General features: G+C 38.8%; 3 protein-coding genes and 1 long non-coding RNA gene across 4 annotated transcripts; 2 read left to right on the top strand and 2 right to left on the bottom strand.

Moving 5' to 3' along the window:
- Window positions 1–237: 237 nt before the first annotated feature.
- On the bottom strand, window positions 238–2,240 carry LOC111612291. Its single transcript, XR_002754525.1, has 4 exons — window positions 1,098–2,240; window positions 830–1,002; window positions 521–703; window positions 238–361 (listed from the first exon to the last, which is right to left on the bottom strand). It is a non-coding gene; the product is annotated as an uncharacterized LOC111612291 (long non-coding RNA).
- Window positions 2,241–6,190: 3,950 nt separating this feature from the next.
- Window positions 6,191–11,414, top strand: jkamp (JNK1/MAPK8 associated membrane protein). Its single transcript, XM_005801115.2, has 7 exons — window positions 6,191–6,301; window positions 7,659–7,738; window positions 8,350–8,504; window positions 9,122–9,328; window positions 9,641–9,822; window positions 9,900–9,976; window positions 11,060–11,414. The coding sequence occupies exons 1-7, from the start codon at window positions 6,292–6,294 to the stop codon at window positions 11,276–11,278; spliced, it is 930 nt and encodes a 309-aa protein (XP_005801172.1). The 5' UTR covers window positions 6,191–6,291; the 3' UTR covers window positions 11,279–11,414.
- A 5,126-nt stretch (window positions 11,415–16,540) lies between these two features.
- On the bottom strand, window positions 16,541–18,851 carry fam241a (family with sequence similarity 241 member A). Its single transcript, XM_005801114.3, has 2 exons — window positions 18,655–18,851; window positions 16,541–17,358 (listed from the first exon to the last, which is right to left on the bottom strand). Exons 1-2 carry the CDS (start codon window positions 18,751–18,753, stop codon window positions 17,068–17,070), a joined length of 390 nt encoding a protein of 129 aa, XP_005801171.1. The 5' UTR covers window positions 18,754–18,851; the 3' UTR covers window positions 16,541–17,067.
- A 140-nt stretch (window positions 18,852–18,991) lies between these two features.
- On the top strand, window positions 18,992–25,799 carry LOC102231507 (leucine-rich repeat, immunoglobulin-like domain and transmembrane domain-containing protein 3). The gene is made up of 6 exons (XM_023353203.1): window positions 18,992–20,638; window positions 21,401–21,775; window positions 22,570–22,655; window positions 23,828–24,121; window positions 24,209–24,268; window positions 25,289–25,799. The coding sequence occupies exons 1-6, from the start codon at window positions 20,541–20,543 to the stop codon at window positions 25,606–25,608; spliced, it is 1,233 nt and encodes a 410-aa protein (XP_023208971.1). The 5' UTR covers window positions 18,992–20,540; the 3' UTR covers window positions 25,609–25,799.
- Window positions 25,800–27,334: the final 1,535 nt, after the last annotated feature.

The raw sequence follows: 27,334 nt of genomic DNA, 5'->3' as shown, positions 1-27,334 counted from the left end.
TCAGGATAACTTTCTATGTTCATGGAAGTGACAAGTTAACAGCAGGAGTGGGAGAACTGTTTGGTGATGGCAGCATCATGTCAACCAATGTGCTCCTCCAGGAAGGGACGACAGCCAATCATAACACCAAACCAAGTGTGGCTTCTATGGAGAGAACAAACAAAAACACATTGATAAACAATCAATTCTAACTAACATTTAACACTGGAAGACATTTTAAATGCCCAAAATAAAAACAAATAAAATGAAGTCTGTAAAGAGTCCATAAACAAAATTCTCCTTCCGTCCATGGCGATGAAATCCATTTCCATCCGTGGTTGGGGCCTGGCGATGAATGGTAAAAGATGATCCAGGATGATTCCTGAAGAACAAGACAGGAAGACAACAGGATATATGCAGGTTTCAGGTCAAAACCTTTAACAACTCTGAATGAAATCACCACACTTGTAAAGTTTATCTAAATTCCAAGTCAAGTTTCAAGTCAAAGTTGATAACTGGGATCAGAAAGCATCTGCCTTACCTGCTCACATGAGAACACTTGCAGGGTTTCCTGCAGAAAACCTGCCTAGTCCAATGGTAGGTCATCCATCAATGGGGGGTCCAGAGGGGCGATGAAGTCCTCTTCTGTTCGATGTTCGGTGGAATGATGAACTTCTCCGTTGGTTGATGAAGAGCGAAATCAGACAAGAATCCAGGAGGATTCCTGAAGAACAGGATAGGAGGACAACAGGATGCTGCAGGTTTCAGGTCAAACCATTTAACAACTCAGAATGAAAGAGTCACTTTTTAAAAACTTGCACTTGTAAATATCACTCCAACAGCAAAATACCTGCAGCATTTCTCAAGGAAGACTGCTCAGCACAATGGTAGGGTCACGAAGGTCATCCATCAATGAGGGGGCGGCGATGAAGTCCTCTTCTGTCCGATGTTCGGTGGAATGATGAAGAACTTCTCCGGTCGATGGAGGGGCGAAGGGCGAAATGAGACGGTCCAGGAGGATTCCTGAACAACAGGACAGAGGAGGATTTAAGGTCAAACCCTTTAACAGTTCAGAAAGAAACTCAGGACTTGCAAGTGTCACTTAAACATAAAAATACCTGCAGCATTTCTCGAAGACTGCTCAGCCCGATGGTAGGGTCACTAAGGTCTTCCATCAGCAGTGGTCAGGGGTGAAGAAAGCCCGTCCATCTCAGGTGTAGTCGGTGGGCATCATCTGAAGAGATAATGGATTCTACACAGGTATTTCTAATACTATGACATATTACACGCATTTCAAACATTACTCAAGATCAGAAATTAATTCAAAATCCATTCCAGTTACCATGCCCATGATCACAACACATACATTTCATATAGCCTACCATGTTTTTCCTGTGTCTCCAAGATCTGTTCCAATTGCTGTACCCAAAATCAGAACACCTGCATTTCATATAGCCTACCGTGTTTTTCCTGCGCCGAGTGAATCCAAAATCCATTCCAGTTACCATACCCATGATCAGAACATACCGTTTTTTCGCGTTTTTCCTCCATGTAATGGATTGACCGCTTTGTTGTACTTGTTCCTTACCAATGTCCTTGAACTCATCCGATTACTTAAAATCCCTGAGGAGTGGCTACAGGAAGAAGCAAGCCACATTTCCTAATGTTGGGTTCAAAGTCCAGTACCACGGCGACCATTTTGATATCCATATTTCCTAAATGTTTGAGGCCATCACATGTCTGCAGAGGCTCCATCTCAACAAAAACAGTTGATCAGTTTCCAAATCTTCTCAGTCCAGATACCATGTGGTGTTGACAAGGCCTTAAATTCCCCAACCTTGAGCTCAAAACTACTCTCCATCACCAGAGACATCATGTGGTGTTGACAAGGCCTTAAATTCCCCTACCTTGAGCTCAAAACTATTCTCCATCACTAGAGACATCATGTGGTGTTGACAAGGCCTTAAATTCTCCAACCTTGAGCTCAAAACTATTCTCCATCACCAGAGACGTACTGCAGATGCATGTGGAGAGGAAAAGCTTCCCTTTAACAGGAAGACTTAAAAAAAAAAACAAAAAAAAAAAACACTGCAGTTATCAAATATTTGTTAAAAGTTGTGAGCTAAAGCCTCTCACTGAGGAGGCATGTGGTGACAGTGCAAACGAAAAACTTCCTTTTAACAGGAAGTTTCTCCAAGAATGTAAACACTGCACCAGTTATTTAAATTGGTTAAAAGCTACATAGGTAAGCTTAGGCAATGCCTTATACTTAACATGCATGTAGTTACAGTGGAAAGGAAAACTTCCCTTTAACAGGAAGATTTTCCAGAACTAGAAATAAACACCAGTTGTCAAACTTTATTTAAGTTACCTAAACTTAAGCAATGCCTCATATTGAGGCTCAATGTGGTGACAGTGAAGGAAAAACTTCCCTTTAACAGGAAGACTTCCCAAAGAAAAACCTAACACTGCACAAGTTGTTTAAATTGGTTAAAAGCCAAGTAAAATAAAGCTAAAGCAAAGTCAGCTAAATCCTCATATTGAGGCTTCATGTGGCAACAGTGAAGGAAAAACCTCCCTTTAACAGAAAGACTTTCCAAAAAGTAACACTGCACCAATTTAAATTGGTTTAAAGGAAAATAAGCTTATTGAGGATCCATGTGGTAAGAGTGGAGGAAAAAACTTCCCTTTAACAGGAAGACTTTCCAAAGTCTGCATCAATCTATTGGTTAAAATTAAAAGTAAGCAAAAGCAATGATTCATATTGAGGATTCTTGTGGTGACAGTGGAGGAAAAACTTCCCTTTAACAGGAAGACTTCCCAAAGAAAAAGCTAGCACTGCACCAACTATTTAAATTGGTCAAAACTAAAGTAACTAAGCTTAAACAATGACTCATATTGAGGATTCATGTGATCACAGTGGAGAGAAAACTTCCCTTTAACAGGAAGACTTTCCAAAAATAAAAACCGGTTATCATACATTGGTTAAGTTACCTAAACTTAAGCAAAACCTCATATTGATGATTCTTGTGACAGTCAAGGAAAAATTTCCCTTTAACAGGAAGACTTTCCAGAAATTAACACTACACTAATTGCTTAAAAGTAGAGTAAGCTTAAGCAATGCCTCATATTGAGGAACCATGTGGTTACAGTGAAAGAAATACTTCCCTTTAACAGGAAGACTTTCCAAATTAAAAGCTAATACTATACCAATTGTTTAAATAGGTTAAAAGTAAAGCAAGCTGAATCTATGCCTCATATTGAGGATTCATGTGGTGACAGTGAAGGAAAACTTCCCTTTAACAGGAAGTCATTCCAAAAATGAATACTGCACCAATTATTTAAAAGTTGAGTAAGCTAAAGCAATGCCTCATATTGAGGAAGCATGTAATGACAGTGGAGAGGAAATGCTTCCTTTTAACAGGAAGAACCCTCCAGCAAAACCAGAAGTTGGCTTTGTAAGAAAGGCCATCTGTCACTACCCCCAGGGGATTTGAAAGGAAAGAGCAGAGGGAGACAGAAAAAGAAAAACTCCAGGAGTAGTTCTATAGGAGAAAAGAAAATTAGTTGCAGTAGAAGCTCCTTTGGTGGTTTTATCTAAGAGAAACAATAGTTAAGTGCAACAAAAAGTCAGCCAGTGGCTTAGTCTAGGAGAGAAACTGGGTTAAAAACAGACATACACTGAAAGACAGGTCTCACTGGGTCATCTCTGTTAGAAAAACATGGAGTTAATTTCAGCTGAAAACCTGCAAATAAGAGATGGATTAGACAGTGTGAACATTACCTCTGTGACCTCTGATCTTCAGCGCCAGAAGATCTCACCCTTGGCTGTCGTCATCCAGAAGAAATTAAATTGCAGAGTTCTTGTCCAGAAGAAATGAAGTTGCACGAGGCCGCTCATGGTTTCGGCGCAAAACTAAATTGGTTTTTACTTTATAATTTAAATTGTTGAACGTAAATAAAATTTCTTTGAGTTTTTTGAATTATTAAAGTATGGACCCTGTCTCCATTTCAAATTATTAAGTAGATACAAAAAATAAAAAAGGTATGCAAGTTCAAATGTAAATGAGACCATTTTTACCCAAATACCAAGGCTTATTAGTGATATTTACTATGCCTCAGCTTAATGACTTAATCCTAAATTGTATTTGCCAAATACTTGGCAACCATCTTTCAAAGTATTAACTTCAGATTCTAACACCAATTACACCTAAATTTCTAAAGGTCATAAGACATGTGCTTCAAACGGCACAAACCCTCCCATAAACCTGAAGGATTGCAGCAGCAGAATCCTTCTCAGCTCATTGACCCACGGCGGAGTCAAAAAAAAAAAAAAAGCGAGAGGCCTAGCGTTGGCCGTCAACAGCGTTAGCTTCAGCAGCGTGAAGCATAGCGAAACCCACAACAGCTCCTACCCTGAGATGTCTTCTGGATCCGCCATTGGAACAGTTCTTTGATTTAACCAACCTTTGATGGGTTGGGCGGACCTTGTAGCGATTCCTCAGCTTGACGGAAGCGATCCTCAGCTTGATTGAAGGGATTCCTCAGCTTGCTTGTAGATCTTAGCATATCCATAATCGATCTGCGGCTAGTTCCATACGCCATTTTCGTCTCAGATATTCCAGGGACGCCAGCAGCCAAACAAACGCGGCACCGACAAGACGCCATTGCCGTGTCGCTCCTCTTCTGCTGCTGTTCTATTTTAACACAAAAATGGCTTTAATAACTTCATCAAGGACAAAAAAACAAACAACTTCGAGTAATGTTTCCGAAAAATAACTTACCAGATAACAAAGGCAGCCATTTCAAACATGGCGTCCCTGCGGCCTACTAGCCCACGCTAGCTGAGCAGGTCGGTGCCAAATTACAAAGCCGCGTCAAGATTTTGAGGTAGAGCCGCAAAGGTTTTCCATCATTTAGGCTGGGCGTCGACGATTCGGCGTCTTAGGAAATCATAAAAGATACTTTTTCTTAATCCGGCTTCCAGAATGGATGAATAGCGGAACGCTGGTTTAATGTCTCCGTGCGGCCAGGTGCGAGCCGGACCTTAATTTAAACGCCCACGTAGAAACTGCGCCATATTTGTATTCAGCATGGCGCATGCGCATTACGCTCATAAAAAGAAAACATGGCGCCAATGCAAATCATGAACTTGGAAAAAAATGATAGAAATTCTCTGTACTTTTTATCTGATCTGGACGTTGCTTCTCTATTGCAGCCCTCAGCTCCCCTCCCCCTGCTCTGCACGTTTTAGACGTGCCGCTATTCCAGAACAGCTGATTCTAATGATTGCATGATCATCAAGGCAGAAGCCTGTTAATCACCCACAGATTCAATCCAGGTGTGTGGCAGAAGGGAAACACCTAAAACATGCAGGGCAGGGGGGCGTGAGGACCGGAGTTGAGATGGCTTCTTTTTTTTTAATAGAAACAATATATGAGTGGCACATTTGGTTCAGAACGCCAATGTAGATAAAGATTTTTTTAAGTAAAAAAAAAATCACAAGTTTACATCAAAATAATTTTATTGAGTTATTCTGGTGTACAAAATATGTGTCAATTTTAGTACTAAGCGTGTATCTGCAAATAAAAAACACAGGGCAATCAATACGACCCAAAATGTTCTAAAAATGAAATTAAACGTGCTTTACCTCTGCTCTACTTAACCACTAAACAATGTTGCTAATTCAGTTTTATGTAGAATAACTACACTTGTTAGTTAAACCTGTATTTTTTTCTTGAGAAAAAATGCAAAGGGGTGAAACTCTAAACGTTTTTTCATATATAAATTACTATTGTGAATAATAATTGCACTAGTCATTTTAATGGTTCAAATCAAAATTCAATTCAAATTCAAAAATACTTTATTGATACTAAAGTGAAATTAAGTAACTGATTAAGAAGACTAACAAGAGTTTCCAAACAGCTTTTTACATTTGTATTTATTATTTATTTTGTTATTTATTCCGTTTTTGAGGAGCTGAGGGTGCTGAGATGTTTCCAGTGTCACAACAAAGCACATGTTCACACTGCTTTACCCAAAGACCTTATTTGTTATAACAAATAAAACAGTACATTTTCAACATCTCGATTTAATTTCAGGCTTTATAGATTTATACTGATAAGTTAATACAAATTGGGGTTTTTTAAATAGTGAGAAGGCAATGTTACTCCGGTCCAGACGGGGGCGCTACTGCTCCTTCAAGTCGGCTGGAAACAGTAGCAGGCGGAAGCAGGTCGAAGTGTATCAACAGAACCACATTCGCCTGGATTATTCCCTTTTATTAATTCCTGTTGGATTCTTGTTTGCGCGATGAGTTCAGGTGAGTTTGAGTTTCATTTCCTCTGATCAGTAGTGACCGAACCGGAGCTCCTAGTTCTACTGTTTGGACCGTTTAAGGATCATAATTCAGTTAGCATCATCCAAACCTGCTAACCAGAACCAGTATTTGCCATTCGAACAAACGGACCCTCGTTATGTGGTTCTGGACTTTCTGCTTCGTATCTGTTTGGGTCAAAATTTAAAAATAAATAAAAAAAAATTCGTTTAATTTCTCCGGATCAGGAACCGCAGGACTGACAAAATATGAACTGCAGTGACGTCACGCACTGCAGAGCAGTGATGCACTTTAAAAGAATCCAAATAAACTTTATTTATAAAGCACAAAACTTTGCAGCGCAAAACTCAAGGCGCCGGGGCCAAATATGGCCCGCCATAAGTAGGCTAGAGAGACGCATAAAGAGAGCCTCCAGGAAAGCAGATTTGTGCCTAAATATTATTTTAGCAGTCAAATAAAAATAGCCTTTAATCTACATTTTGACTAACTACAAATTATTTAAAAAGATATTAAATATTATTTAAGTTTAAGTAATCTGTAAATGCACATAATATATGATAATATTGTTGTTTTGGGAACATTTTCTAGTAATATTATAAAAATGACATGAGAACATAATCTGGAAGACATTTTTAATATGCAAAACAAATAAACAAAACAACAGAAATGACTAATAAAATTAATTTTGTCTCTGAACAAAGTTGTCCTTCAAAAAACGAGCTAGTTGATCCCAGAGTGAAGACTTTTACATCCAGTTGTTTTTAAAAAGAGAGAGAGAGAGAGAGAAGAGAACAATAAATCATGAAAATGGAAATTAGTGAACTCAGTTTAATTTACCGTGTCATTAATTGATTTATTGCTTATTGCAACAGATGTACTTGTCAATCTTTTAGGATTTAATGTCAGTCACATTTCTTTCCTGGAGACAAAGTTTAGTATTTTCTGCAACCTCTTTAGATGTTTTCTCTGTTTGATTTGATCCTTCTTAAACAGATTAACACAGGATGTGTCTTTTGAAATATTGGTTTAAAAAATTAGTAGCTACTCTTTTGCATCAGTTGGGGTTGAGTAACTTGTCAGGTGAAAAGAAATCACCCATGCCTTACTAATCCAGTAGGAGGCTTGTACCTCTTTGCTCAATTCAATCAGGGGTAAACTTTTTGTGTTTGGCTGTAAGCAGAAATCGTGAAATCCCTGAAGATCCTTAGGAAGTTTTCCTCAGAAAACAAGACAAACAGCAGCACATTTTGGCCAGTAGGGGGAGACAATGAGCTGAAATCTTATCTAACTAGTTTCATTTGGGAACCGCAGCGTGTTTTGTCTGTGCTTGTTTGTGTTCCAGGTGTGGCTATAAGCTCCACATGCCCCGGTCTGTACTGCGGTCGGATCATGGTGAACGGGACGGTGGAGGGAGAGTGTGGAGTGAGTACCTAACACCCACTTTCATGTTTCCAGTCTGAGCTGGGTCTGGACCTTTGAGGCTGGGACAGTCTGTTCTTCCTCACTAACAAACAAACAAAATAATCACTATTGTTTTCAGAGGCATTTGTTTTGTTTTTGTGTTTTATTTTTACGATTTTCCCATGCAGATCAGATCTGTTTGTGTGAATGTTTACCCATTAGTGCTGTTGGGAAATGCGGTAATGCGGCTCTAACTCCCAACAGACAGGCAGAGCGGGAATTGTTTTTGCTGCCTGTGGTGATGCCTCATCACACTCGAATTAGAGCTGTGTCCTCAGCAGTTTCATTGTTGTCTCTAAAGGTCCAAACCTGGCGGCTCATTTCATTGAAAACCCTAAACCTCAACAGACCTACTTCCTAAAGGAAAACCAGTAGGAGTTTGAACACCTTCTTCACCCTAATCTCCTCATTCTACCGAGTTAATTCCTAACAAGAAACTATTTAATAAAACCAATAAATAATTGCAGGAAAACCTACAGATTAAAAAAAAAACATTAGCTTTTCTGATCTTTCTCTAGTTTCATCAGGTACAAACAGCTTTTTTCTAAAAGTCTGATCATCTCTGTCGGAAGGTTTGTCCTCGAGGAGAGCGGGCCAACATTGAGAAGGTCTGCCAGCGCTGCACAGAGTGTCCTGAGCTCTACGACTGGCTCTACCTGGGCTTCATGGCCATGCTGCCGCTGGTGTTGCACTGGTTCTTCATCGAGTGGTATTCTGGGAAGAAGAGGTGAGACTGGACAAAGCACAAACCCAAAACATGCAGTTAGGGCAGAGTGATGAATCGATTTGATCAATTTGAAGATTTAATTTTTGGACAATCTGGATTTTGAGACTGATCAATATGAAATGACGTTCAGTGTTATTTAATTATAATTTAACAATAATTTAAGTGTTATTTAATTCTAAGTAACACTTATCAAATACAGAGACAGTTTCTCATTGACATTTTAACAGCATGTTAATAGGTTTTATCAATACATTCTGGTACAAAAAGCCCTTAACAACATTCATGATCTTAATACGTTTCCCAAAATGAAAGTGACTTTGACACTTGTAATGTAGACATGTGTGGACAAGTCCAAATGTGATGTGAACTGATGTGAACCTGGTGTAAACAAGTGTAACCCTAGTGAAACCTGGTGTAAACTGGTTTAAAACAGTTTTAGTGTAAAGTGCTGTAAACAAGAAAGAACATTTGGCACAGGTGCACTGATTATTGCAGATCAGGTTTCATTTTTTTGCGTCTTGTTGAACTAAACTAGTGTTGTTGTGGACAGTACCTGCAGACTGATGATGCAGTAAGAAAATATTCTAAAATAGATTCTCTTTCTGGTGTGTTTGCAGCTCCAGCGCTCTGCTGCAGCACGTCACCGCCATGTTGGAGTGCAGCGTGTCGGCTGTGGTCACTCTGCTGCTCACCGAACCCGTGGGAAAACTCAGTATCCGGTCCTGCCGAGTCCAGATGCTGTCCGACTGGTACACTATGCTGTACAACCCAAGCCCGGACTACGTCAACACGTTACACTGCACACAGGAGGCCGTCTACCCACTGTGAGAACACACACACAAACATACACTGCTGGTTAGAAAAGGCAGATTCAGTTTTCTCAAACACGTGATCAGCCAGGGTCAGAGTTGTCAGAGTTGATTTGAAGGTTTTTGTTTAATATGACTAAAGGTTTGGACACCCCTGCTCTGAACCCTAGCAGCTCACCACACTTGAGGTGTTCCTCAGGGATTACGTCTTGATCCTTTTCTTCTTCTGTTTTAATGTAAAGTTAGTTTGAGCTTAAAAATCTGTCCTATTAAAACATTGAATTGGTCATCTCATTCTGAGTCTTTAAATCTGTTTGTGTTGCTCAGCTACACCATAGTGCTAATCTACTACGCCTTCTGCCTGGTCATGATGATGCTGCTGCGCCCCCTGCTGGTGAAGAAGATCGCGTGTGGCCTTGGGAAGACGGACCGCTTCCGGAGCATCTACGCCGCTCTCTACTTCTTCCCCATCGTCACGGTGCTGCAGGCGGTCGGCGGCGGTCTGCTGTGTGAGTGTTTTACCGTTACACAACAACAAAACGTTAGCAGGATCTGAGGGCTTAAATAAGTTTCCTGTGTGGTGCAGATTATGCCTTTCCCTACATCATACTGGTCCTGTCTCTGGTCACACTGGCTGTGTACATGTCTGCTTCTGAGATTCAGGTAAGGTCTCACCTGTGCAGGTTACGGCTGGACTATCAATGGATTTTTGGTTTTGGAGATTCTAGATCTTCTTTTTTTTTTTACCAATGCATTCTTTGGGTTTCTGCAATAGAGTACTGGAGTCACACCAAGAAAATAAAAAATAAATAAAATTATGAGAGTAAATTCAGAATGTTATTTCATTCTGAAAATATTATGACTTTACTCTTGTAATAAATTTTTTTTATTTATGACTTCATTTTCAAAATATTATGACCTTATACTGATATTATTATGACTTTATGCACGCACAACTTTCTCCTCGTAATTTTATTACTTTATTCTTGTAACTTAATTTTAAGATTTTTCTATCAATATGGCCGCCAATTTGTTGGACAAGCGTATTTTTTTTCAGCTTCTATTTATTTGGACTTTGAATTGATGTCTACTCTTTGAATAAATATAAGGGCCTGGCTAAGTTTTTCTTTCATTATGAGAATAAAATCATAATATTACAATAACACAGTCATGGTGATACAATATGTAAATAATCAAAATAATGTCAATATTAACAGAATACAGTCATACTATTAAGAGAATTATGAGAACCCCAAAACAAAAAAATTAAAGAAACATTGTGAAATTATACTTTGGTGTCACTCTTACAGATGATTAAATACTTAATATTTAAACACATCAGCATCAAATTATTATCAATATAGCAAGGCTTTGAAATGATTGTGATCACATAAGATCTTGATAACTATCTACTCTCATTAAAAACTTTTTTTCTCAATTTTAAGATGTTCTGGTAAAATCGCATTTTAATTCAGCTGATATTATGACTATATTCTCGTAAATAAATAAACATTCTTGCAGTCTGGCCCTAATACTCCATTGTACAGTTCACAGAAGGGATGATTGAAATAAAAACACTTTGAAAATATTTTCTGTCATTTCTATTTTCGTTTTTTTGTAATAGAAAGCAATTAAATCAGATCTGGCATGAGAAAATCTGATTCTTTTATTCATTTCAAGTGGTGTTAAAATGGATCAGCAGCATCAAAACATCTTTAGATGGTAATAATTGTGTTTTCCCTGCAGTCCCTCCAGTCTCTTATCTCCAAGAAGAAGCGCCTGGTGGTTCTGTTCAGCCACTGGCTGCTCCACGGTTACGGGATCATCTCCATCTGCCTCCTGGATAAGCTGGAGCTGTCGCTGCCGCTGCTCGCTCTGGTTCCAGGACCCACGTTGTTCTACATCGCTACGGCCAAGTTCACAGAGCCCACCCGCATCCTCTCTGAGGGCGGCAGCAGGCACTGAGCGCCACCTTCAGGACTGATCTCCATCCTCGCTGCTCATTTAATGTTTAAACTCTGTCTTAGTGTAAATGCTGCTCACGTGAATCTGTAAATATTGACTTCTTATTCTTGTTGGGATTAAATGTTCACAAGTTTCATTGATGTTCCTCCAAGTTCTGCTGCTCTTCTCTAAAGTTCCCTGTTTCTGTAAATATGTTTATTTGTAAATATCAGTGTATTTATGTTTGCTGGTTATAATTATACGTTTCACAAAAACAAAACTCTCTGTTGAAGTTTTGATTAGGGCTGTTCCGATCCAATCGCGTGATCGGAAATCGGGCCCAATTGCATGATTTCAGACTCATTGGAATCGGGTGTTACAACCCGATCCTGCATAGAATATATATGTATCTTTATACCCAAATAGAAATAACTGTATCTACCATTATGTAGTGGTAGAGCAAGACTTTCTCGAAACGGCACATGCGCGGCACTTTGCAGCAGTGACAGCTGCCGTAAAGTGAAGCAGAACACGGCATCAGCTTCAAGGTGTAACGTTGTTGCTAACTTGGTGTCGTTGTCGCTGTATTTAGTACGGTGGCCGACAGGTGCAAATGCGCAGCAAAAGAGAAAACATGCAAACAAAAAAGAAGACACCCCCGAATGAAATGCAGCAAATAAAAAGAGAGACGCAAACACCCCCGAATGAAATGCAGCAAATAAAAAGAGAGACGCAAACACCCCCGAATGAAATGCAGCAAATAAAAAGAGAGACGCAAACACCCCCGAATGAAATGCAGCAAACAAAAAGTGTTGAAAACGGAAGTGCTCCAGACCACTAGGGGGAGTCAAAGAAAATAGTATTCATTTCTATGGGACCAGATGCAAGATTCTTCTTCTTCTTCTTCTTGGTATTTATTGGCGGTTGGCAACAAACTTACAGTAGCATTACCGCCACTTACCAATATGGAGTGTGGTTCGAGATGGTCTATAAACTTTCACTTTCTACCTTTTCCCTCCATTAACTCCTGATTAAACATACCCCCACACATACACACCTGCTTATATTATCCAACTTGCTTATAACTTTATATACCCCTCTTTGATATTCTTTACACATTCACACCCAACTTGCTCTACTCATATCCTATGAAATAGCTTTGTTTTTTTAAGATACCGAATAATTATTTGAATATGTCTACTCCCGAAATCTCTCCTCAAAAATTCTATTAAATTAAACCTTTCTTTAATACCTACACACTCTCTCAGCATGCATCTTCTCTCTTCTTCATACTTACAACACTCTAAAATAACATGCTCTATTGTTTCAGACTTCTCACAATAATCACACTTTCCAGATGCAAGATTCAGAGAGATACCTTTACTTTCTTTCAAATTTCTTTCTCTGAATCTTGCATCTGGTCCCATAGAAATGAATACTATTTTCTTTGACTCCCCCTAGTGGTCTGGAGCACTTCCGTTTTCAACACTTTTTGTTTGCTGCATTTCATTCGGGGGTGTTTGCGTCTCTCTTTTTATTTGCTGCATTTCATTCGGGGGTGTTTGCGTCTCTCTTTTTATTTGCTGCATTTCATTCGGGGGTGTTTGCGTCTCTCTTTTTGTTTGCTGCATTTCATTCGGGGGTGTTTGCGTCTCTCTTTTTATTTGCTGCATTTCATTCGGGGGTGTTTGCGTCTCTCTTTTTATTTGCTGCATTTCATTCGGGGGTGTTTGCGTCTCTCTTTTTATTTGCTGCATTTCATTCGGGGGTGTTTGCGTCTCTCTTTTTGTTTGCTGAATTTCATTCGGGGGTGTCTTCTTTTTTGTTTGCATGTTTTCTCTTTTGCTGCGCATTTGCACCTGTCGGCCACCGTAAATTTAGCGACTTTTCTGACCTCTCGATAGCATCCTTTCTTTCAAACAAGCGACTAGCGATAAATTTAGCAACTTTATGTGGTTTATTGGAAACTTGGGCCACTGATAGTTTTGCAGTTACAGTGATTAGTGAGAGAGGCAGTTAGCCTGGCCCAACTCCGAAGCACTTGCGGTTTTCCCAAGTTTTAATATAATTTTGTTGAAATTATTAAACCAATCTGAGGTAGATTAATGATCCACAGCAGGGGCGATTCTAGGATCTGACCTTTAGGGGTGCTTAGCCCCCAGCAGGTCTAAGACCCATGAGAAGAGATTCGTTGGTGCTGTTTTCTACATTTAACTGTTTATCTACATACATTCACAAACAAAATTAAGAGACATGTCAGTAATTCATAGAATAAAACAATGTTCATTTTACGCAAACATATAAAGAGTAAAATCAGAGAAACTTTACATTTTTTAAAGTTGTATGAACTCAATTTGAAACAGAATCTCAAAACCACATAATGCCTGCCAACATCTGCTAACATTAACGAGACACAAGCAGCTGTGGAGTGACATGGTGCGGCCTGCTCCCCTGGAAATTAAAATAATATCTACTCAAAACTGCATTTCCAGTTCCATCCTGGGAAGTGTAGTAGAAATGCATAAATTAGTTGATCAAAACATCAAAACAGTTGAGTAAAATATATCTGCCACATAGAAATCTGTCCTGACATGAAAGCACAGTGTAAACATGCCCAAAATCTTAAATGTATTCTGGCTACAAACGTTTTTCTCAGATGTTTCATTCAAACATGGCAGGAGGCTGTTCAATAACTGAAAAGGCTGGCTATAAGGGGAGGAGCTGCGTTACACCCACACATCACCTGAGCTAAAATATTCCCAACTAGACGTGCGGCTGCAGTTGCAGGGCGAAAACGTTAAAGTTTCCAGTTCTCTCAACTCACAGCCTGACAGAGAGACGACGCCCCGGGTGAAAACGACCAGAACTATTATTCTTTTAAAGCCTCTTTAACTAAGTTTTATTTTTAAAATTTTGAGGTATGTAACATCTGCTATTAATTGAAAACTAGTTAAAGGCATCATGTTGGCAACAAAGAAACCTTCATATCAGGATTTAAACAGAGATGTTTCAGTTTATTTCATAAAACCAGAACGCAGGATGCATTTTCTTGACATTTCATAAAAGCTGCTGGAATACAAAATACCTGAATAATCACAGTTACAACGGGTTTAATGCAATGTAAAACATACTGGAACAATTTAATATTTCCTAATTTCTTTTCTTTTTGGTCTGAGCGCGATCAGCCTATAAGACAAATTAAAATAAAGGTTAGTTTTCTCATTTCTCCTATTTTTGTTGTTTCCATCACAGGCAGAACAGAACTAGTTTTTATATTTATCTGTTCCCATCATGATGCGTAATGATGTTTAAATGTCACATCCCGGTTGGCTCATAAAGTTCAAAGAAAGACTTTACAAGAGGAGGGTCTCAATTCAGAGACTATATGGACCAGGTACATTTAGTTGTTTTTGACCAATTTTGCTTCTGTAATTTGATGTTGTAACATAGATCAGATATTCTACCTTTATGTAGCCTTCAATTTATTTCATGCGTGGAGTGAATCCAAGATCCGTTCTTGTTGCTGTGCAAAAAGATCAGGCCACCTATCTTTATGTAGTCTACTGTGTTTTTCTAAAGCTGCAAAAATTTTGCAAATTGGTTAAAAGTAACCTTAAGCAATGCCTCATATTGAGGATTCTTGTGACGGTGGACATGAGAACTTCCCTTTAGCAGGAAGACTTTCCAAATAGCTTAGCCTGGAGCGGGGAACATAAAGCCCTGTGGCCCACCAAGCTTTAAGGCACTGGGGAAACTCTGCCTTCTGTCTATATCTCTTAGTCGTCTTCGGGCTGCTCTTGGTCCCATCTCTCCCCTAGGAGCCGCTTGACACAGCAGACCCCACCCAGAGGCATATAAAAATTCTAAAAAGTTTTCCAACATGCTTAGTTATATCCCTGATACAAGGGAGGGGAAAGTTAAACACAGTAAGTCATATTTAATCATCTGTGCTTCTGGTTTCACCCTGTGGTTAGACAGCTGACGTTTAAGTTCAGTGGACAGAGCATACCAGAGGTGTATAATCAGCAAACCTTTTATTAAATTCACATTTTAAACCAACTTTGCAGTGTCAGAAACACAATTTTATCATGTAGGAGAAATAAAGAGGTTTGTATCTTTATTGTTTTTCCTCCAAATTGATGTTGAATCTGATTTTTACAACACTGCAAAAACACGGAAGTATTTTTGGTCTGGTATGTAGTGCAATTATCTTTGTACACTTGAAATACGACCAAACATCTTGCAAGTAACTTTTCAGCAAGATATAGGAGTTTGTTTTAAGTAAATAATTCCTTAGTATTTGTTAAAAATAAGTAAAAGTCTCACTTAAATCATGGGAAAATGTCTCGTTATAGGTAAAAATCTGTCAGTGGAACAAGTACTTTTTAGTAAATATTAAGGAATTACTGACATAAAACAAGCTCCTATCTTGCTGAAAAGTTACTTGTAAGTTAGTTTTATCTTATTTCAACTGTACTAAGATATTTGAACTAAAAACTAGAACAAAATACTTGGTAAAAATTAATTTTTTTGCAGTAAATATAGAAGAAAGCCTCATTTAATCACATTCAATGTAGGTAAAACTTGCAGACGGTGTGAAGATATGTTCAGTGACGCCTCAGTTTAGATATTTGTAGTTTCCTCTGAACCAATAAACACAAAGAAAGCCTCCTCTGAAAGCAACTTAGCTCCGACATTTAAGTTTTAGCTGCTTATTTTATATCAGATATGTTTTTAAAGCAAAGATAAGAGGCTGTATCCATGTCTGATCTTTATCAGAATCTACAAAAAAATCAACCGTTAGGAAAACAATACAATGACTCAGAGCGAGGCAAAGCTGCACAGTTGTTTTCTCCAATTATGAACAGAACCTGAAAAACCGGGATTGATGTGAGGCAGAACTGCATTCAGAACCAGAGAAGAGTTTATCTACAAGCGATTCGAATAAATGGAAGTTTACACACCATACACCACCATGATACTTTTCAACAAAAACACAAAATCTTACAAAGTAATTTCATCTAGTTTCTAGTGAAAATATTTTAATACACTTGATATAAGAAAACTAACTCACAAACAACTTTTCAGGAAGAAACAGAAGCTTATTTTCATTCAATAATTTCTTAATATTGATTAAAAAAATACTAGTTCTACTGACTTATTATTTCACTCATAAGAGATAAACTACCAATTGAACTTTTTGATCAATATTAAAGAATTATTTACTTAAAACAATCTCCTATATCTTGCTAAACATTTACTTATAAGTCAGTTTTGTCTTATTTCGAGTGTACAAAGATATTTGCACTAAAAACTAGACCCAAAATTCCTGGTAAGATTTTGTGTTTTTGCAGTGAAGCTCCTGAACACAAACAGTGTTCTGTGAATCTATTGGATGGAGGGTGATAGGGGCATCATGGTGAAACGTAAACTGGACCGAATATTTTCTGGAATATGCCGGAATGATCACTGGAAATCAGAAACGGAAGGTGAAGGCAAATATTTTAAAAGCAAACCAGGTGACCAGTTTAGTCATTAAATAGGAAACAGGAAATGATCAGGGTGTTTGGAGGAAATGATCATCTTTGGCTGTTAATGCACAGAGCTTCGATTATTATAATTAAAGCAGGAAATAACAGCTCCATTTGATTGTCCAGGGGGAAACCCAAACGTTCGCAGATGAGGGTTTATTTCCACCTTACATAACTTCAAACTTCCACTAGCGATGCTCCACAAAACATCTGACTACGACCCGCCATCAGCATAAAACCAGTCTGCACCGAAAGAACCCAGCAGCTCCTCTCGGATCATCACTTCTGGATGTAGATGATGATGATGCACAGAGTTCCCACCAATCCCAAAGCCTGGAAACCCAGAAACCAGAGCAGTACCCAGAAGACCAGAACCACCACTGGCTCCACTGTCCGGTCCCCGAAGTAGACCTGGTTGAAGCCCACGCCCCGCAGGCACTTGTTGATCATCCCAAACAGAGTCCCCATCCTCTCGCAGTCGTCCAACTGAGGAGCTGGGATCGCCGGATCATGGGATCGCTGCAGCACGGCTTCGTTTGGAGGGCGTGTTTGGGTCCGGCTGGGATCCATCTGCAGGGACAAAGTTTCATTTTGGTTTCATTTGTCCAGCTCCAGACACAACAATCATCAATTAATGGATATATGCAGATTCAGCAGGGCCGGCCAAAACCTTTTTGGGACGCTAAGAATATTTTCATTTGAGGCCCCTCTTTCCAGCATTACGACAAGGCCATGTTAAGAAAATAAGATAATAAAATTACGAGAATAAACTTTTAATATTATGAGAATAAATTCTAAATAATATTTCGTAATATTATTCTCAAAATATTATGACTTTATTTTTTTATTATTTTGATTTTATTCTCGTAATGACTATTTTTGTCATTACTTTATTTTCAAAATATTGACTTTATTCCCATTATTTTGACTTTATTCTCATACAACTTTAGTCTCATTCAAGTTCATTCTCTTCATATCATGACTTTATTCTCGTAATTTTACAATTTATTCTTGTAATTTAAATTTTTTATTCGTATGGCTCTAATATTATGGCTACTGTACCAGTATGTGTGTAACATACCTGCTGTCATTAGCGTTATTTCTAATTAGAATACATTATATCAGTATTATTATGGCTCTTGGGGGACCCCTAGTGGTGTGGAGGCCCTAAGCAGCCCCTTAACTCTCATATGCCTTGGGCCGGTTCTGCAGTTCAGACACACAGTGACCGGAACTGATTTGAGGTACTGGTCAGATGCGTGGTGTCAGACCAGGAAGTGCTGCTGTTCCACTCAGTGAAGCTCCTGCTGTGGTGAATGCTGAATCATTAACTGGGTTTAATGGGACACTAAAAGGATCTTATCCATCAGAAGTGTTGATAGCTCTTCCTAGTGGGACACAGCTTCCTGTTTTCCCAACCTTCCTCCCGTCACATAAATCTACCTGCTCTTCGGACCCCACCCTCTATGATTCCGATAACACCACCTGTCCAACTTGCACCACACTGGTCACTTCTGTGAACATCCCCTGATATTTATCATAAAACTACTGAACCAAAATGAATAATACATAGGCCGAACTGAGCTCAGAAGCCCGCTTGTTACACCTGTTTATCAGTTTTACTCTTACTAAACCGAACCGCTGAGTTGACACAAAAACGATTCAATCATCAGATTTTTCAACGGAGTTCGGACTAAGCCTGATTGCTGTTTTTAACGGAACAAACTTCAAGCTAAAATTCTTTCAGTTGTTTTAACTCTGTTATTTTCTGAGCCGACCCAACAACACTATCTAAGTTTTCCGAAGAGTTTCCCCCGAGCCCCAAATCAGTTTAAAACAGCAGGTTTTGTACTGTGACAGATTTACCCGGACTGAGTGCAGATCCCCGCGGAAGGTCTGCGCCGCGCTCCGCCTTCTCTGGTCCTCCATAGAGAGCCCATCTCCATGGTCCGGTAAGGCCGACATGTTCGGGTAACAACTTCCAGAACCCGAAGGGAACTAACCAGGGAAAGCAGCAGTTGGAGTCTGCCCAGAGAGCGAGAAGGAGAGGCGTCCCGATTACAGACAGCGAGGTGCTGCGCGCCCCCTGCCGGCCAGGGAGAGTCACTGCTTCTGTTGACATTTAATGACAGAGTTTCTTCAGATTTTATAATCTATCAACTTGAAGGGCAACTTAATACATATTTACTGCATTTTTCATATTTTTGAGTGCTTTCTAATGTTTTAACTCTACATAGTCAATCACTTAATTTTGGATTCACTGAATATGAACATGATTAACAAACTTGACAGATATTTTTGCCCTTAGTTCAACTAAACAGAATTTGTTACATGAAGCAAATTTGCTTATTTTTACAGCCTCTACTGTAGGAAATCTATTGTTGTCTTTAAGTTTTATAATACTTTTTATCTGTGATTTTTATTTTTATATACCCACATTGACTGTTTTGTGTTTATATAGACGGTTGATTGATGCTTAGTTAGGACTTTAGAGAGAAGGGACAATTTAAGATGTTTTTTCATTCAAAACCTTTGCTTATGTCAACATGTGACATGTTCATTTTAATCTGAATAAAATAAACAAAATAAAATAACATCTGTGACCTTTACCTGAAGGTAATAAAAATTTCTTCTATAGAAAGTTCAATTTTTATTAAACAAAAAAGCAGTATTTTGCAACCAAAAGACACAAATCTAATATTACTTACGAAATTAGCATCATTCTTTGCTTTCATGCAAACATGTAAGATAAATGACTGAAACTAGCATTTATTTTTTATTACCTTTACATTTTAAAGCGCTACTCAATTCTTTAGCTTAAATTGGAGGGTCAAAACAGCTACATGTGGCTCCAGAGGCACAAATTGCAGACCTCTATATGTTAAAATATCTTCACAACACTTGCCTGATCTAAGTGCACAATATATAGATACCGGAAAATATGATTCAAATGCTGCTTTGCATGTTTCACAGAAACCGAAATGCAGCTTCTGCAGCAAAGCATCGCCTGTTTTCAAGACTACATTTAGTTCAGTTTAGAAGTAATCTGTGCTGCAGCATCTGATCCAAACAAAGGAGACTGGCATCTTCTCTGAGGATTAATGGGTCACAGCAGTTCCTTCTACCTGTATTCCTGAGCTCTGTGTTCACATGCAAAGCTCCATCAAGCTAAAGGAAGAAATGCAGACAAAAGAAAGTAGAGGAAGTAGTAGGTACAGATAGGTAGAGAGTAGAAATGATGTGAGGAGAAAGCTAAAAGTGCAAACAGAAAAAGATTGCAAAGAGCTGCAGAAAGGACAAGATGCAAATAGGATGAAGAGGTGCAGAGCAAGAGTTGCAGAAATGACAAAGTTCAGATATAAACAATAGAAACATAGAAGTAGATGCAGACATGATGAGGTGAAAATATCAAAGGAACGCGAAACAATGGGAAGAAAAAATTATAATATATATATATATTTATATAAAGCTTCATACATAAATTATTAAAACAAGAAAAAAAATCAGGACTGTTTTTATGTGGTCACTCCTGCTGAATTAATCCAGAGGATGGAGGGTTTAATTCTGCATGGGGCCCCGGCAGGCTCAGGCAGGCCCTCATTGTGTGAGCTGCCACTTTGGCACTGAGGTGAGGGATTACAATCCCGACCGTAAGAACTATAATCCCAGCTAATCTGGGATTCCCTTTCATTCTGCGGCACGGGCAAAGATGAGGACTGGGGAAGCAGAGCAGAGGATCCGTTTGATGCGAGATGTTCCTGCTGGTTCTTCTTCACATCCTGCAGTCGGCTGTGATGACCCGTTCCTGCCCTGCTCTCTGTGTCTGCAGCAGTGGACTGACCGAGCCCAGGTTGGGTTTTTTAATAATCTTTATGGTTCTGTGTGCAGCTGACTGGTTCTGCTTTCTCCATGTAATATTACCGTATATTTAATAAATACTGAGACATTTGCTGTGAAGAGAAGGTTTCAGAAAACTGTAAAGTTTCAGATTTTTGTTATGATCTTTTCCATGTGTGTTTCTGTGATTATCTTATAAGTTTCAAGTGTTATGTTTTTTTCCTTTCAATTGATTTCAGAGCTGCATGCACTGCAAAAACATCAAATCTTACCAAGTATTTCTGCCGCGTTTATAGTGCACATATCTTAGTACACTTGAAATAACACAAAACTAGATTATAAATACCTTGTTTCCAAGATATAGAGGCTTGATTTAAGTCAATAATTCATTAATATTGATTAAAATGTTCTAGTTCCATTGGCAGATTATTTAATTTATAACAAGACATTTTTCCAGTGTTTTAAGTTAATTTATCTGCCAATAGAACTAGTACTATTTCATTAATATTAGGGAATTATTGACTTAAATGAAGCTTTTACATCTTGCTGACAGTTATTTGTGAGTTAGTTTTCTCTGATTTCAAATGTGTTAAGATATTTGCAGTAGAAACTAGAACAAAATATTTGGTAAGATTATGTGTTTTTGCAGTGTACAGTAACTCCAAACATCATTGTTGCACCATCCATTCCCCTAGTGAGTGATGACTTTATTGCTTTATTGTTTGTTTCTCTACAAGATAAAGTTAAATCTTAACTTTATGACTGTGTTTGGCAGGTCGGTCCAGTGCAGCGACTCCGGGATGTCAGCACTTCCTGTGAACCTTCCAGCCGACTCGGTCAAACTTCGCCTGGAGAAGACCTCGATCTCCAGGGTTCCCCGAGCAGCTTTCTACAACCTATCGGAGCTACGCTTCTTATGGTTGACCTACAACTCCATAACATCCGTCCACCCGAGCAGCTTTGTCAACCTGAAGGCGCTACGGGAGCTGCGCCTGGACGGGAACCTGCTGACCGCCTTCCCCTGGGAGGGGCTCCGAGACATGCCCCGCCTCCAGACGCTGGGGCTCCACAACAACCGCCTGTCCAGCCTTCCAGCTCACGCTGCCCTCTTCCTCCCCAACATCACCTACCTAGATCTGTCCAGCAACAGGTGGTGTGCAGCATACGAGGCTTTTGTCCGTTTTTATACTTCAATTTGGGCTTCTAACAAGAGTCCAAGTGCTTAAAAAAGTTAATGTTTTTGGTGTCTGGAAAATTAGCCGTCTCAAAAACTTACACCACCAGGCGACGCCCTCAGTAGTCCTAGGAAAGTTCAACCCGTTACCTAGCAACCCCAGTGGAGCCCAGCCTGTCACCTAGCAACCGAAGTTGCTTTAACACATTTGGTCAGCTGGCTTTACGTGTTCTTTCTTTTACTTGTTTTGCCTTTGTGAAGCACTTTGTGATCTATATGTCCGTGAAAGGCGCTATAGAAATAAAATTTTATTTACTCTCTTTTTTTTTTTGCAGGTTTTTGTACTTTTATTTGGGTTTCTACTGCTTCTAAAAAATAGAAGTGCTTAAAAAAACATCCAGGCGTTTTTAGTAATAAGTTTTGTTGTTTGTTGTCTAGAAAATGAGTCGTTTCAAAAATCTCCTGAGTGTAGCAAATCAGCAGGCAGTACCCTGTTACCTAGCAACCCCAGCAAACTCCAGCCAGTTACCTAGCAACCCAAGCAGAAAACTTATTTGAATTTAAAGTGACAGAGGCCCTAAAACAGCTCATTCTGAAAGGAATGATGGAAAGACTACAATCTCATTATGTAATAATGATTTTGTGGGGGGAAAAAATGTGATGAACATGTTTTATATATACATAGACGTATCCTAACCTGTTCAATGAAGCATAACAGGTCATTTTTAGAGGTATGTCTCACCTGTTCATTGATGCTCTCCTTTCCCCAGGTTGACTATATTACCTGCTGAGCTCTTGGATCTCTGGTTTCCTCTTCCAGAACTGCAGGAAGGACCAATTCAAAGAAAGATCTTAGGCAAGTATAGAAGGACACTGCAGTCCTGAAGAATCTGTTGATAACTCATCACACCAGACAAAGATGCACCACATTAGGTGTCCAGTAGCCTTGTTTGCTTCGCTACAGAGGGACTGGACACTCGGCGAATAAGAAACGATTGCTTGCTGGAGGCGTGGACTCTGCTGAAGTTTAAGCTTTTTAAGCAATTGCCAGAGCTTGAGACAAATGTAATATGCCAGTTTGATGCTAAGAAGATTACTAGAAATGAACTTTACTGTAAACAACAATCGCCTGCTGGCTGCATTTCTATTACAAATGTGTGAAAACTTTATTGCTATTCCACTAATGTCGAAAAAAACATTATTTCGCAATTGCAGTATTTCCATTAAATAAGGAGTGCAATTAAAATCACAGTTTGTAAAAAACCATGCTGCTCCATCATCCTCCTGCCACTTCCTGTTATTTTCTGTCTTTTCCACCTATAGCAACAGTTGTTGATCGCACAACTCGTGTGATGTGAAAAAAGTGTTGCTGTTGCAGTTTGAAGAAATTCAGTAATTTCAAAACAGCTGGAAAAACCACTTCATCCTAGCGCAAAACTTTTTATCGGAAGAATTTGAGTTTTTTCGAAACTGGCATGTTTTCATTAACCAAATTTTGTTTCATAATTCCATCCATCTTCTTACACCCTTGCCCCTAATGGGGTCAGGAGGCGCCGGTGCCGATCTCCAGCTAACGTCCCGGGCGAGAGGCGGGTTCACCCTGGACAGGTCGCCAGTCTGTCGCAGTTTCATAATTCCAATTTGTGCAATTTTTAGATCAGTGGAAATGCAACTATTTCAAGGAGAGATGTGCTGAGCCGAACAAGATGGCTGCTATATTTGGAAGAGTGGCCAAGATGGACTGAATGGTTTAGTTCACTTCCTCCACTGCCATTGTTAAAACTACAGACAGACTACATTTCTAAAGCAGTGCATAAAATCATGGTCATCACTCACAACTTCCTCTGCCTACTCATTGACCTGGTTTAAATTCTATCGAAGGGAATTCAAGTCAATAGGAGAAATCCCAGAGGGCGCAGTGAAGGGAGATGAGAATCCAGTGGATTGCATGTGATGGCAACAGATTTCACATTCAGCTTTTTGTGCACTCCTTTGAGCAATACGGGTCAAACTTTGCTTCTCACTCAGGTCTGCATGACAACCCCTGGCTGTGTGACTGCCAGATTTCCATGCTGACATCATTGTCCATGTCCCTGGGGAGCCCGGTGGTTCTGATGGATCAGCTGCTGATGTGCAGAAGGTCTGTGGGTCAGTCCGGGTTGATGCTGACACAAGCTGAGCTCTCTCGCTGTATGCGGCCCTCCGTCCAGCCGGCAGCCACCAGGGTCAGCTCTCCGCTGGGCAGTAACGTCATTCTCAGATGTGATGCTAGCGGTTACCCGACACCGACGCTGACCTGGATTAAAACCTCGGCTTACCCTGGTAAGCAAAGCGGGGCTACATTTGGCACTGAAGTGATGCCACAAACATCTGAGTGACTGAATATAAAGATCTGATTTTCCCAAACAGGTTGTTGTAAACAAGACCTCCTGCAGAACACTGAACAACTTCCCAAGATTTTGGAGAGCTGTAAGTTGTCTCTTGTTTGAAGCATAAATATTTTTTTCTCTTGAGTCTGTGCTACAGTTTGTGCATTGTACCAGTCTTTAGTTTACACTCAACTCTTTACCAATATCAGTAAAAATAGCACTAAATTTTAACCAGTATTTTTGTTCTAATTTCTGGGGTGAATATCTCTGTACACTTGAAATAAGACAAAACTATGAACAAAAAAGCATAGGTTCCACAACAAATTATTTCACTTATATCGACATATTGTTTCTATAAGTAAAATAATCTGAAAGTAGAAAACACTAAACTAAGCTCTGATTATAATTTATAATATGGGAAAAATGTCTCCCTCCAGGGGCAGATTACCGAGGTTATAACTAGAAAAGCACCAATCTGATATTAATATCTGTATTGTTCCCAATATTTACAAAAAATTTGTGAATATTGACAATGTGACCAATCCATCTGCGCGACATCATGCTTTATTTATTTTACATTGTACTTAAAATTCTTAATTGAACTTTCTCAAACATTGTTTTTGTCAGTTTCTTTCTTATATATTTTACATTGGCTGTTATACTCCTAATTGCACCGGCTGAACAAATGAAAGTTGCTTTGTTTTTACATGTTTGACCAAACTTGGTGTTTTGGTGTATTTACGTGTGTATTAGATTTTTAAATTCAGTACATTTATGTCTGTGTGTAGAAAAAGAAACATTTTCAGTGAGCATAGAACTGCTTTTCTGTATTGTATCCGTATCTGCCGATACTAAACCTCAGATATCTGTATCGGTATCAAAAGTGAAAAAGTGAAGCTGTGCATTCCTATTACTTTTTTTTAAAATCAACATTAAGAAAGTATTGACTTAAAACAAGTTCTTATATCTTGCTGAAAAGTTAATTGTAAATTAATTGTAAGCTAGTTTTATCTTATTTCAAGTGTATTAAGATACTTGCACTAGAAACTAAACCAAAGATACTTTGTAATATTTTGTGTTTTTGCAGTGTGCATCTCAAACTCTCCGCCATGTGTTTCAGTTATGCAGGAATCTCCTCGTGTCGGTGTTCGCTGGTCTATAATCAGCCTCAATGGCCTGTCATACAAGGATGCTGGGGAATATCGCTGCCAGGCACGAAACATGGCTGGAATATCTGAAGCTCCAATCAAACTCAAGGTTATGGGCATCACAAGACTGTCTCGTGTCCCAAAGAAAAAAGCACAAAAAATGTTGTCCAAATCGTCAACAAAAGAAAGAAAGCCGCCCCGAACTCCTTCCACCAGCAGCATCAAGGGAAGGGAGAGTCCGAAAATTACAAATGCCCCGCCATCTTTACAGAACAACACACAGGAAGTTTAAAACCTTATAAACAAAGACCCTCTAACAACTCTACAAATGTTCTCCGAGAAGCAACACCTAAATGCGAATCACTAGGAATCAGCGAATTCAAGAAGTTCCAGTCAACGCCGAGATCAAATCAAACGTTTTCCTTAAACAAATCAGTAGTTTCAGCTTTCAGAGCTCTTTACAAAGTTCTGCACAGCTGTGGATGCCACTTATTTATAAAATAAAATGTGATACAGAAACTGAAGTGTGTCATCTTTCACTTTTCCTAGAGATTAAAACAGAGATCAGAAAGTAAAGTAAGAAAGTTCCAGTCTAACCACAAATTTAAAATCAAGTATTCAGATCGAAACAGTTCTTTACGGAGCGTTATCAGTGTCAAAACTTAAGTTATCTTTGGAGCTAAAGAAGAACTATCTAGAGCAGTGCTTCTTAAACCTTTTTAGGCTGAGAACCACTAACTCCATTTAACAAACACTCACAGACCACCTAACTTAAAATTTCCCTCGCAAAAATACACCTTAATATTTACAACCTGAAACAAAAAAGATTTGTCTCTTAACTCATTGTCTTTGTTCCTCCTGATATGAAATGTGGCCGTGTTTTGTAAATGTGACTGGCGACAGTAAAACCGTGAACAAGTCTTTTTGAGTTATTTACAGTTTCTGAAATCTAATGACAGGAAACGTGGAAAACAAAAAGCTCTTTACCTAACTTGTGTGCGCTAATAAAGTTTTAGGGCTATCTATAATTGAGAAGCATATTAAAAGAAAAACATAATTTTAGTTACTTTGGCAAAAACAAAAATATTTTTTCAGCCAGTAGATAGTCCAGCATAAATAATTTTATTTTAGGTGTTAAAATGCAGTTAGTCAGCGTGGGGCGCAGCGCTGTTCACCGCCTCAGACCCAGATCTGCAAACCTGCAGCATGTCATGTAAAAACGAAAGTTCTGCAACTCACACTGAGAAACTTTCCACCAGAAAGGGGTATTAAGAATGGGTTTTTATCCAATATTATTTTTAAACACAATCAATTGGTAAGCTAACTGTAATGTCGCACTTTGAACTCACTACATGAGTGAGTCAGAGGACCACAATTTGAGAAAGACTGATTATGACGTTCACATTGAAAGAGAGACTGTCATTGGAGTTTCAGATTACAGCTTCTAAATCTAAATGCAGAGTTTATAAAGCAAGATGTTCGCAGAGTGTTTTCTTCCACAACAGAACTAAACTTTTATCCAAATACTGAGTTGTAACAAAACAGAGAATAACTGTTAGTACAACAGGTCTAGTCCCAAATAAAAGAAAAGCAGTGACAAATTCTGCCATAAAAGCAAAAAACTCAGTTCCAGAAATCATTCCAACACAAGTGTCTCATCATAATGGAGACAGAATTTCTTGACATCTACTTTGATTTTAGACTAATATTGTGTGTTTTTATTAATGCCCTAAAACCACCAGGCCTGTTTGAAATTTAATATAAATAGTTGGCAGAAAACAATCATGATGTGGTGACTAAAACATCACAGATCATTCATGTTGTACTTAAGTAGTTCAACTCATTTACAATATTACATGTTTTGTAAATACAGGAAATAGTTCATTTGAATGTATGGCATCCCTTTAAGTCCCACACTTTTCAATCTGCAGTACAGCAACTGAAAAGTAAATTTTCATTGAAATGCTGATTATGACACGTATCTGCTGATATATTACCATATTTTATTTATTATATTA

This window comes from Xiphophorus maculatus, chromosome 19 (assembly GCF_002775205.1).
Source record: "Xiphophorus maculatus strain JP 163 A chromosome 19, X_maculatus-5.0-male, whole genome shotgun sequence".
Taxonomy (NCBI): domain Eukaryota; kingdom Metazoa; phylum Chordata; class Actinopteri; order Cyprinodontiformes; family Poeciliidae; genus Xiphophorus; species Xiphophorus maculatus.
The sequence above is the reverse complement of the archived record's forward strand: the minus strand, read 5'-3'. Positions and strand labels throughout refer to the sequence as shown.

Coding starts and splice junctions, on each gene's coding strand:
- LOC102231507 (XM_023353203.1), top strand. CDS start 20,541: ATGTTCCTGCTGGTTCTTCTTCACATCCTGCAGTCGGCTGTGATGACC. Junction 20,639..21,400: donor AGTGGACTGACCGAGCCCAG/GTTGGGTTTTTT, acceptor TGTGTTTGGCAG/GTCGGTCCAGTGCAGCGACT. Junction 24,269..25,288: donor TCCCAAGATTTTGGAGAGCT/GTAAGTTGTCTC, acceptor CATGTGTTTCAG/TTATGCAGGAATCTCCTCGT.
- fam241a (XM_005801114.3), bottom strand. CDS start 18,753: ATGTCGGCCTTACCGGACCATGGAGATGGGCTCTCTATGGAGGACCAG. Junction 17,359..18,654: donor GGGATCTGCACTCAGTCCGG/GTAAATCTGTCA, acceptor TTGTCCCTGCAG/ATGGATCCCAGCCGGACCCA.
- jkamp (XM_005801115.2), top strand. Junction 7,739..8,349: donor CGGTGGAGGGAGAGTGTGGA/GTGAGTACCTAA, acceptor CTCTGTCGGAAG/GTTTGTCCTCGAGGAGAGCG. Junction 9,823..9,899: donor GGTCGGCGGCGGTCTGCTGT/GTGAGTGTTTTA, acceptor TGTGTGGTGCAG/ATTATGCCTTTCCCTACATC.